This window comes from Echinops telfairi, unplaced genomic scaffold (assembly GCF_000313985.2).
Source record: "Echinops telfairi isolate 266 unplaced genomic scaffold, ASM31398v2 ScPeMD7_3533;HRSCAF=4204_0, whole genome shotgun sequence".
Taxonomy (NCBI): domain Eukaryota; kingdom Metazoa; phylum Chordata; class Mammalia; order Afrosoricida; family Tenrecidae; genus Echinops; species Echinops telfairi.
Window position 1 is genome coordinate 7,556,442 of NW_022107431.1, and position 12,168 is coordinate 7,568,609.

General features: G+C 48.3%; 1 protein-coding gene across 1 annotated transcript in view; it reads left to right on the forward strand.

The window, feature by feature from the left end:
• PLG (plasminogen) overlaps positions 1 to 12,168 on the forward strand; it is a 51,520-nt gene that overhangs the window by 6,479 nt on the left and 32,873 nt on the right. Inside the window, exons 2-6 of the mRNA XM_013004482.2 lie at positions 1,693 to 1,828; positions 3,465 to 3,571; positions 8,034 to 8,148; positions 8,298 to 8,437; positions 10,868 to 10,988. Coding sequence (XP_012859936.1) covers positions 1,693 to 1,828; positions 3,465 to 3,571; positions 8,034 to 8,148; positions 8,298 to 8,437; positions 10,868 to 10,988 — 619 coding nt within the window. The remainder of the gene's footprint in view (positions 1 to 1,692; positions 1,829 to 3,464; positions 3,572 to 8,033; positions 8,149 to 8,297; positions 8,438 to 10,867; positions 10,989 to 12,168) is intronic.

Below are 12,168 nucleotides of genomic sequence, written 5' to 3' on the forward strand. Positions count from 1 at the left end.
ATGATGATGGCAACAAACGTGCAAATGTGCTTGATACAATGAATGTATGTATGGATTGTGATAAGAATTGTTTGAGCCCCCAAGAAAATGATTTAAAAATAAATAAATAAATGCCAAATAAACAAACAAAAAAATGGACTTTGTTGTGTTTATGAGACTCTTACCCTCCAGGAAGTTACGCCCAACCAAGGGGGCCAGGATCACAGTTTCAGGGGATACCAAGATCCATTGGCATAACCTGGTTCACAAAGACAATGTCTGATATCTCACTGTAGGGAGTAACGATTAGGGTCTCAAAAGCTTGAGAGCAGCATCCAAGGTGCAACTATTGGTCTCTCCTCATGTGGAGGACAGACGAGTGATGAAAATAGAAAGACACAAGGAAACAGTGAGTCCAGTGGTATCTGAGGTTGGGTTCTCTGGAGATGGACGAATGGCCTACACAACTTCAGTCTCCATCATCCTAAAACCAGAAGAGCTAGATGGTGCCCAGCTACGACTACCCACTGCTCTGAGAAGGTTCACATTGGAAATTCCCAGATAGAGTGGAAGGAAAATGTGGAACAGAACTCAGATCATAAATGAGACCAGCTTATTGGTCAGAACGAAGAAGGTGGGACCGCTAAGACTCTGGTTCTGACTCATGCTTCAGGTCTGGAACCGGATCCACCCCCGCTGTAAAATAATCAACCGTTTGAGATCAAAAGGTCAGTATTTATCCAAGACAAAGTTCAGAGGATTAGGAAAGAAGTCAGAGCAGATCAGGAAGCACAGGGAGAGAGTTGATTAAGGGATAGTTCACTGAGAGGGTTGCAATGGATGAGTTGAAGCAAAATGTGCATGAATTGTTGAAGGAAAAACTGATGATCTGCAGTGCAAACCTTCACGAAACTCGCAAAACAAAGTTTTAAGAAAGTGAGTGTCTGCCCCAAATGAGCCACACTTGAGTTCCACCCGTTGCCATTGAGTCAACTGGGACTTATGTGTGGCACCTTGCTGTGTGTCGAAGTCGAACCTCGCCCACAGGGCTTTCAGTGGCTGATGTCTCTGTCGGAGATACTAGGATTTTCTTCTGAGATGTCTGTGGCTGGCCTTGGGTGGTAGCCAAGCGCATTAACTATGTGTCCCAACTAGGGACTCCACAGTTCAGTTCAATTCCTATTTATTTTTAACAACGCAATACTTTTGCAAAAATGTTTGCACCTCAAATGTTTAACTATGCTCATTGTTAAAATAAGAGTGTCACAATCAAGGAGCACACTGCTGGAAATCGAACAATGGCCTCCAAATCCCACTTATGCCCAGGTATCGACAAAGTCAACACTAAACTTGGTCACAGCATTGCCACTTGACCCCTTGTCTCACTGGAGAACAGATAATGTTCTAACATGGCAAGCAGTAGCAACAAAGAACCGAACTTATTCTTATTTTTAGTTTCATGTCCATTAATCTAGTAACGAAGATGTTAGGTCGTTCTAATTTATTGATCTAGTTTACCTGTTACTGTCACACAATCTAGTACTGGGAATTCCCCGAACTAAGTGTTTTTATTCATGGATACTCATTCTACTTTCAGAAAAACATCACATGTTCTTTCACAGATACAAGGCTAATAGGTTACAGCATCATGGTAATCAAGCAAAGGCGTTGGTTAGTTTGGTCAGTGGTCTCACTTTCATTCTCCTTTTTTAGGTCAAGGAGACCCCCTGGATGGCTATGTAAATACTGAGGGGGCTTCTCTGTTCAGTGGCACAAAGAAGCAGCTCAGAGCAGGAAGTGTGGATGAGTGTGCAAAGACATGTGAGGAGGAACTCGAATTTGTCTGCAGGTATTCCCGTCGGCATGCAACCCCACTGAAATCTTGCTGTCTGAGACACTTACTCAAGGATTTATGAACAAAAATGGGATTTAGGAGGAAAGAGGAAATTTTGTGAAATCAGAATTTGAAATCCCTATTTGCTCCCTGATTCTGGGAGCATAGACTAGCAGTTCCTTATTGAGGTTTATTTGCATCCATTTCAGGAAATACTTGAAACCAAAGTTACTTATTTTTATACATGCCATAAACATTAGTAGCTGTTGTTCTAAGCTCTATTTTTTAACATTACCATCAATATCTATTGGAATGAGGATCATGTGAATGGAAGTGACCTAGGTCCCAAGGAGCAAAAGAAGTACAGATAGATATATGATTCAGTGTCTGCCTTGTGTGTGTGTATATGGTATACTAAAAAAATGGTATTAATGTAAAAGTTATATATGGCAGCTAATAGGATGTATTGGCCTGTATTTGGCTCATGAAAGTGTCATAATCCACAATCTATAAAGTTTCAGAGGAAAGAGCCACCCTAGGGGTTTGCATCACTAGAGATTTCCTGGAGGAGTTAGGGATTGATTTAGATGTGTTAGGCTGGGTTGTCTAGAGAAACAAACCAGTGACATTCATTTATGTAGAAGGAAAAAATTCATATAAAAAATCTTATATCAAGAAGGCATCCCAATCCAGTCCAATTCAAGTCCGGAAGTCCTATACTAGCCAGGCCCTCTTGAGACTCCCATCCCTGCGGGGCAATGATGCAGAAAGGTGTAACTGATGCAGGAAGATCACAGGCCAGTGGGTGCAGAGTGGATCTGAAGTGGATCTGCAGTCTGGTAGGGTGTCGACAGCTCCCAGGGTCGGGTGGCCCACATGAGGCCACCCCTGGAGGCAGGCAGAGACCCAGCAAGCAGAGAGGAGAAGTGGCAGAGAAAGAGAGGGAAGTCCCCTGTTTCACCCTTATAAGAAGGCCACCCCCCAGGAGGCATCATCAGACTGTGCGCTGACTGACGGGTGTACTCCAGCCCTCCGCTTCTATCCAAAATCAAGCTGGCATAAAGTCATCCACACTTTGAAGAGTGGGCTACATCTCGGTTAGGCAACGGCATGGGATGGCCAGACTGACTAACACGGGAAAGCTCACACAGTGAGTGTCCTGGTGGAAGAGCAGCTGGGACAGCAGACTGTGGATGGCTTTGACAGCCAGACGGAGCACCCTCGGCAGATGGTGCTGATGGGAAAAGCAGCGGACTGGGGCTGGAGAGAATGTAGACACAGGCTCCCCGAGCCACGCAGACCATCTTAGGGACGGTCATTGCCAGTAATCAGTTACTTCTTTTCAACATAAAACCAGTCTGGCTCTTCATGCAATTTCAAAGCGGAGCGAGGAAAGAGGAAAAGAGTTGGGACAGAAAGAGAATGTGGGTGAAAGGGACAGAAAGGGAGAAGGTGGGTGAACACAGCAGCCGCTTCCTGGTTGATGAGGTTAGGAGGCTCTTTGGTTGCTCTGTCAAAGTAACGTGCAAGGTCATGACCCTGAGTCTCCCTGCCCTTCAAGAGACAGTCTTTGTGGGCGTTGTTAGCAAGTCAGGCTGATGAGCAAGGTTGGCCTACATGTGGCCTGTGCGCTGACTTTCCACCCCTCCAGGTCATTCCAGTTCCACAGGAAGGAGCAACAATGCGTGATAATGGCTGAAAACAGCAAGTCTTCCACCGTCCTCAGGAGGAGAGACGTCGTTTTATTTGAAAAGAAAGGTGCGTTTCATGTTTTCTCCTCCTCCTCCTCTTCCTTCTCCTCTTCTTCTTCCTCTTCTACTTCCTCTTCCTCCTCCTCCTCTCTTCCTCCTCCTCCTCCTCTCTTCCTCCTCCTCCTCTTATTCCTTGGCCACTCCTCTTCCCTGTCCGACTCCCGCTTCATCTTTATCTCTTTAATTTATGACACTGGAAAGCAAAGTCGCTTTGGAATGGTGACACCCAGTTCTTAGTGAGTGCAGGGTGTGGCTACTATCCAGCTCCACCAATTTTCCTCTCACTTCGTATCTTGGGTTTCACATTTTCTTGTTTGACTGACTTCTACCTTTAGGACCCTGAAAAGGAAACATTCCAAGTTTGATTTTATTCTTTCAGTGGGGAGGTGGGAGGCCATATGGCTTGAGCCTCTACTTCTGCGGGGGGATGGTGGCTGTTCGCCACAGGCACATTTGGATAAAGCGACTTCTTCATTTTCATCTTTAATTTTCAATTTAGGGTGATGGTCTTTGTTCCCTGCTGGCTCTGAAATAGGCAAGGCGCCGTTTCTTCCTCCCTAGCCTCCTCTCAGGAGCCCTGGTGGCACAGTGGTTACACATTGGACAGTTTGAAACCACCAGCCGGTTCATGGGAGAAAGACAGGGCTTTCCAATGCCAGGAAGAGTTACTGTCTCGGAAACCTACGGGAGGCAGGTCTGCCCTGTCCTCTAGGGGCATGATGAGTAGGTATCGACTCTAGGGCAGTGAGACTCCTCTCAGATGCTGGGGACATGGTCGCATCATTTAGGGTAAGTGACCTGGATTTCTTTGGCGTCCTAGATCTCTTAGATACAAACAAAAGCCACCATGCAGCGATTACGAAGACTTAAATGAATTTGTGACACCTTTTAATGTATGGCACTGTTTGCTAGGTGTTAAAAGCATTTATAATAACAACTTAGCACTCCAAGTATTTTACAGTGAGGGTGTTAAAGGAGATCAAAGCAAAACACACAAACAAACTGAAAACAACACTTGTCTTAGTGCGTTCCAGAAACAGAAAGAAAAGAAAGATCCAACCAAAATAAGCTTCAAAGGAGGGGCTGGGTGGGCTGGTTGAGGCTAACAGCAGAGAGGTTAGCCAATGTCTTTTCTTTTTTTTTATGACCATAGAGATTTATTACGAAGATGCTTTTTAAAAATGAAAAACTTCATTGGTGCAAAAAGGCTAGGGAAATTGTGCTGAGGAATTCTCCCCCACCCCTATGATAGACCTGCTCATTCTCTGTGGGCAGCAAGGACTGCCCTAGGAGGAGTTTATTGGGAGACCTTTCCCCGTCCATCCTACAACCCTGATCTTTATCCTTCGGGTTTATGCATCCCAGAACTCAAAGAATCTTTAAAAGGAACACGACTTGAGTCCCAAGGGGTAGAATTCTTCAGGGAAGGGTTAGAACAAAACGAACCCTAACCAAACCACCAATTTCACTGTCTTCGAGTTGAAGCTGACTCATGGTGACCCTACAGGACCGGGTAGAGCTGTCCCTATGAGTTTCTGAGGCTCTAACTCTCTATGGGAGTAGAAAGCCCATCTTTCTACCTTGGAGCTGGCTGGTGGTTTTGAACTGCAGACCCTGGTGGCTAGCAGCTCAATGTGTAACCACTACACCAGCAGGGCAGGGCAGGGTTAGTGAAATGAAGACATGGCCTTCAGAAGTGCGGAGATCCAGATGAAGGAGACGCAGAACAACAATCACCTCCCATTTGGATCTTTCGTTGAATCAAGCGTTCTATGGGGTGTGTAGCAAAACTTTTAGACTCTCCCACAGAGGCGTTTATCATATCGCCTCGACAATGAGCTGCAGCCTCCTCTCCAGTTTCACTGCGAAAGCCCAACTTCTGATTCTCAAACATATCTCTTTGGGTGGAGACTGCTTCTGGGCATCTTGTCAATTGAGTCACCCATGATGTCCCTTCTACTATCCTTCTGGCCTTACCCCTGCAACTCGGGATCGCAGAACAGACTGAGATGAACCGGTTTTGGAAATTGTGATCGAAGGCTGTGATAGCTAAGGTGACTGATTCTCCTCCAGATTAGTGACTTCCAGGGGCTTTCCAAACGTTCATGGGAAAGCGGGATGAAAAGATAATGTGACTTTCCCAAGAACTTCCAGAAGTCCCCTTGCACATATTGCAGTCTTCTCCTTAGCGAACACAGGCACTTGAACATGACATTTGTTAATCATTCACCACAAGGAACCGGGGCAGGCATCCGCACTAGTTTGTAGCTGTTGGTGTCTAAGGTGAAGGGGAGGATGGAAGGTTATATAAACGGGGACTGGGACAGACAAACAGAGGGGTCAGAAGTCCACAGTTCAGTCACTGTACTGGGGCAATATCGACCGGGTACCAGTGTCGCAGGCTAGGTTTTCCTGAGGAGCCCTCTATGTCAGATCCTGGTGGCACTAACCTCCAGGTCCCTGCTGCCCCCTATGGCCACTGCCATCATCACCCACCCTGTGCCTGAGTGGCCACCATGGCTACTTAGAGATACAACGCGGCCAGCTAGCTCAGAAGCAACAAAGTCCACATGGAAGAAGCACACCAGCCTGTGTGATCACAAGGTATCGAAGGGATCAGGTATCAGGCATCAATAGAACAAAAAATCTTACCATAGTGAATGAGGGGAGGAGGGTGGAGTGGGGACCCAAAGCCCTTCTGTAGGCCACTGGACATCCCCTTACAGAAGGGTTGTGGGGAGGAGATGAGCCAGTCAGGGTGCAGTGTAGCAACGATGAAACATACAACTTTCCCCTAGTTCCTAAATGCTTCCTCCCTGCCCCCCCTCCACTACCATGATCTCAGTTCTACTGTACAAATCTGGCTAGACCAGAGGATGTACACTGGCACAGATAGGAACTGGAAACACAGGGAATCCAGGGGGGATGATCCTTTCAGCGCCAGTGGTAAGAGTGGCGATACTGGGAGGGTGGAGGGACGGTGGTTTGGAAAGGGGGAACCGATATAACCTCCTCCCTGGGGGATGGACAACAGAGAAGTGCGTGAAGGGAGATGTCGGACAGTGTAAGATATGACAAAATAATAATTTATAAATTATCAAGGGCTCATGAGGGAGGGGGGAGGGGGATGGAAAGGGAAAATGAGGAGCCGGTGCCAGGGGCTTAGGTGGAGAGCAAATGTTTTGAGAATGATGAGGACAATGAATGTACAAATGTGCTTTACACAATTGGATTGTGATAAGAGTTGTATGAGCCCCCGATAAAATGATAAAAAATAAAAATAAAATTCTTCGGAGTACACTTGGAATAAAATCTGAATGCTCACCAAATGCTTTTGGTAATTAGTATTTGCATCATCTAGTCTCGCTCCATGGCCCCTGTTCTGCCCAGCCACCTCTAGCTGCCAGACCACCCTCTCTCAAAGCTTCGACTCCCTGGCTGATCACACCGCTCGCTTTGCCAGGACCCCTGCCCTGCCCTGGCCAGCTGCAGCTCCTCTTGCCGTCTCAGTATCATTGCCCTTTCCTTCTGGGGCATCTTCCTGGGCTCCTGGGCTTTCCATTGCCCAAGTCCCTGGAGTTTGCCCGTTGTGGTAGATGAACGTTGTCTACTGTCACAAGGTATCAGAAGAAAGACGTGTTTGCCGTCCTTTTCCTCCGCGCGGAGGAAGGGAGCACTGACTCACTTCAGGTCTGTCACAGTGGGCTACGTAGGGGGCGGGGGCAGTTCACTGGATCGGCTGTGGACTGAATGATTGGAGGGCTGCTTCCACCCAGAGGCACCTCGGGCGGAAAGCCTGGAAATCCACGGCCCACAACGCCGGCTGCTGAACAGCCTACGGAGCACAGTCCTATTCGGACCCCGGAGCACAGTCCTATTCGGACCCCGATGGGGTCGCCACCGAATGTCGGAAGTGCCTTGGTGGCAGTCCTTTTATCTTGAATCGCAAGTCCTTTCCCCAAGTCATCGATCGGTCCATTTGAAAATGCGGTTAGAGAGGGGGCCTCAGGCAAGATGGGCCAGGTTTGCCTTGAGCATCCCGAGAGCTTCATGGAAAATGTACTTGAACGCTGGCACGGTTTGGAGCGCGAGCAGGGACTGTCTTTTTCTTTTTCTTTAAGAGAGGAAAGGCAGGCCTTTGCTTATTTATTTAGCTTCCCACTGTGCAACCACAGTAGGGTGAAGGTTATTGAGCAGACCCAAGTGGCGGATGCCGGGCCTCCCTGTGATTCCCCACCCCCAGTCTCCCCTATGTTAACTCTTCGACCCTTGGGAGCTTTGTCCTCCCGTAGGGCCTGCCCTGGGAGGGAAAGGCAGGTTTTTCAGAAACAGGCGGGAGTGAGGGTGCTGGGTTGGGGGGTGTTTTCCCTTCTGCAGTCGAGGTTGCATTTCTCCTCGGCAGGCCCCGGGGCAGCGAGGCCTGCTCAGTCTCCTGGCCGACCCCGGGTTCACCAGGGGCGTCTTCCCAGTCTATCTTTCAGAATGCAAGACTGGCAACGGAAGGAACTACAGGGGCACCATGGCCAAGACCAGATCTGGGGTGACCTGCCAGAAGTGGAGCGATACCACCCCTCACATACCCAAGTAAGACTTCTCCTGTCCCTGTGTTCCCCTGCTGCGCTTAGAACAACGCCCGGGCCTCGCCATCGGCGAGCAATGCACCCTGACGTGCTAATAACAGGCCTGCTCTTCCAAACACAGCCTTCAATGTGCTCCCCCCCTCCCCCCCACAGCTACACCCCGGGAAAATACCCTTCCGAGGGCCTGGAGGAGAACTACTGCCGGAACCCAGACAACGACGTGGAGGGGCCCTGGTGCTACACCACCAACCCAGTGCTCAGATTCCAATACTGTGACATCCCTGAGTGCGAAGGTCAGGAGGACAGGTGCCCACAGCTGCCCTGCAGCTGCACAGAGTTCACTTCGAACCCAGGAGTGTAGCCTTTGTCAAAGTTGAGTAATTGGATGTTCCATTGCTGGGTGAGCATTGACTGCTAACAGCAAGTTCAGCAGTTCAAATCCACCAACCCTATCCAGGTTCGTTATGGGTCCGGATGGACAAGATGGCAGTGTAGTTTGGCTCTTGGGAAGAAAACAAAAGCCGTGTCTTGAACACCCTGCCCTTGCTAGATTGCCTTAAGTTCTTACTGTTTGTATTTATTTAATTGTGAATCGGGTGACCATTTACAGAGGAAACCAGCATCCCATTCAAAATTTCAAGCACATTTTCTTTCCTCCCATTGACTGCAATCCCCACAACGAAACATCACGTAGCCCACTTCCTCCCTTTGCTTCCGGTTGCCATTCTTCCTTCCCTAACCCTTCTGAACTTTGGCCCTTTGCCCTCAAATGCTTGGATATTCTAAGGAGTCCGTGCCTCCTCAGCGTGTTGCTCCCTCTACTGTTGTTGTTTGAGTTGGTCCTGTCTCTCCCATAGCCTCCCACGCCCCACTCACAACACAACAAAGCAGCGCCCGGTCCTGCACCATCCACACAATTGTTCCTAGGCTTCAGCCCATTGCTGCAGCCACATTTCCCTTACAGACCTGTCCATTTCTAGTGTTTGGCTTAAGTTATTTCTATGAAGATGTTACTCCAAGATGTACAAACAAAATTCGATGGGAACGTTAGAGACCAACATCTTATCTTTATAACCTGGATGCAATCTTAAACCAAAAACGAAATTTGGAATTCAATAACCCACTGCCATCAAACCACTGCCAACTCATAACGACCCTATATGGGGTTTCCCGAGGCTATAAACCTTTCATGGGAGCAGATAGTCTCATGTTTCTCTTTAGGAGCTGCTGGTGGGTTTGAACTGCTGAGCTTGACATGAACAGTTGAATGCTTACCCAACACCACCACCCTCCTTTTACAATGAAATAATTACAGTCAAACCAGAGACTCATTAAAATTCAAATCCTAGTGCCATCGAGTTGAGTCTGATAGTGACCCCTACATAGGGTTTCCGAGGCCACAACTCTTACAGGGAGCAAACCATCTCTTCTTTCTCCCAAGGAGTAGTGACCTGATGGGGCCACCAGAGCCTTATTAAACAACCCAAGCAAACAGCATGAATTTACATGGTAGATTTGGTTGCTTTACTGCAACTAAGCTATGAACCAGTTCTTAAATCAGTGACCCGTTATTTTAATAGGCCAATCAATTGAAGAGTGCACCTTAGTGTTCAATGCTGAAAAATTATGTTTTATATGGAACAGACTTTCTTCATTTTACACTTAGGGTTACATTTTCAGCTGCAAGTGGGATAAGTGAAAGGCTGGCGATGAGTTCACTGTTTCTGCTTGCAGAGCAGGGGTGGTTCTGGTAGCAACATCCCCATCGCTTTATCTATTTGAACCATGGTCGATTCTCACCTGTAGGCCATTTAGCCCTTACTTCATACATGTATTTCTGAATCAACTCTGCCTGTGCTTTTCCTGATGATCCCACTACAATGAAAATAACACACCACCCCATGTTAGTTCCATCCAAGTGTGATGTTAGGAACCAATGTTTGTATTTTTCCATAACTCAAGGAAACGAAAACCAGCCAGCCAGGAGTCCCAACAATATAACCAAGGGGAGTCCTGCCGCTTTCAGGGAATATTGTTCTCTAATGAGGTCCTCGAGCTACACAAACACGCCAGCCTTGACAGCTGAGGACAGTGCCAGCGTAGCTGGCAGTCAACCACGTGACGAGAATCACTCCATAGCCCATTTCTAAGACCGTCACTGAAACAAAACCACACGACAGTTAGCGAGAGCCCCAGACTTTAGAGAATTCTTGTGCACACATCCCACCCCCAAGGCCCGGGGCTCCGAGTTTGAAGACCCAGTATCATAGAATTTCTGAATGCAGCGACAACTGTTAACAGTTGACGGGAGATTGACAGAAATACGGGGCTTCCGAGTTGGGCTGCCAACTCCAAGGTTGGGCGGTTCAAAACTACCAGCCGCTCCTAGGCAGAAAGATGAGGCTTTCTACTTCCTGAAAGCGTTACCGTCTCAGAAACCCACAGGAACAGTTCTCCCCTGTCCTCTAGGGTCACCATGGGTCAGGATGGACTCTGGCAGTGAGTTCTGAGTCTACTTGGAAACGAGAAGGACATTCTGGGTAGTTCTAGGGAGTTCAGAGTCTGCACTGTCAGCATGAGTCGTGGCGGGTGGAAACTACACAAGCACAAGTGGCCATGGTTTTTGGACCATTTCTGGTGGGATCTAGCCATGTTACCATCTTTTTGCTTCATCCATGTCTGTTTCTTTCTCCCTCTCTTCCCTTCTTCCCCTCCCTGTCCAGAGGAATGCATGCATTGTAGTGGAGAAAATTACCAGGGCAAAATTTCCAGGACCATGTCCGGACTTGACTGCCAGGCCTGGGACTCGCAGAGCCCGCATGCTCATGGGTACATTCCCTCCAAGTAAGTCTCTCAGCGAGGGGTGGGGCCTGGGGAATGAGACATTGATGATATTAGGCTGCAAACCACAAGGCCAGCAGTTCAAAACCACAAACCGCTCTCAGGAGGCTTTTTACTCCCGTGAAGAGTTACGGTCTTGGAAACTCCCAGAGGCAGTTCCACCCTGTCCTATGGTGTTGGTGTGAGCTGACATCGACTCATGGCCGTGAGCTTGTGGTGGATAGTTCTCTCGGACACCGTAATCCTGCCCATATTCCAGCAGGACTTAGAAGTAAGTACACTTGAGACATTTTTGGACATCAGGGTGTGCACCCTCCGACTGAAACAACTCTAGAGTGTCCCTTTCCACTACTCAAAACATGCCCCGGGGCCCAGCAGCATCCACATCCCCCCGAGAGCCTGTTAGAGAGGCGGCATCTTAGTCCCACGGAGTGTGATCTGCAGCTTTCCTGCGTGCATCTTTTTTTTTTTTTAAACATTTTATTAGGGGCTCATACAACTGTTATCCCAATCCATACACACATCAATTGTGTAAAGCGCATTTGTACATCGTTTCTCAAAACATTTTCTCACCACTTAAACCCCCGACGTTAGGTCCTCATTTTTCCCCTCCCTCCCCGTTCCCCCCTCCCTCATGAGCCCTTGATAGTTTATAAATGGGTATTTTGTCATATCTTGCCCTGTCCGACGTCCCCCTTCACCCACTTTTCGGTTGTCTGTCCCCCAGGGAGGAGGTCACACACAGTTCCATGTAATCGGTTCCCTCTTTCCTACCCGTTCTCCCTTTACCCTCCCTGTTTTGCCACTCACACCACTGGTCCTATAGGGCTCATCCGTCCTGGATTCCCTGTATTTTCAGTTCCTATCTGTACCAGTGTACCTCCTCTGGTCTAGCCAGACTCGCAAGGTCGAATTCGAGTCATGGTAGTGGGAGCGGGGAGGAAACATTTAGGAACTAGAGGAAAGTTGCCTGCGTGCCTCTTAAACGTTGAGACAAACAGAGGCGTCACTGGTGTTTCCCCAGCTATCTCCTCTTCCCTCCTCTGTCCAGCGGTGAGGCGCTGGCTTCTTAACCTATGGGGGAGGGGCGGCCTGTGGTTCTGTGAGCCTCCTGACGCTTGGTGGAGTATGAGTGTGCTCTTCCGCAGTGAGGCAAAGGAAGTCTCTTCAAAAGGAATGTGGG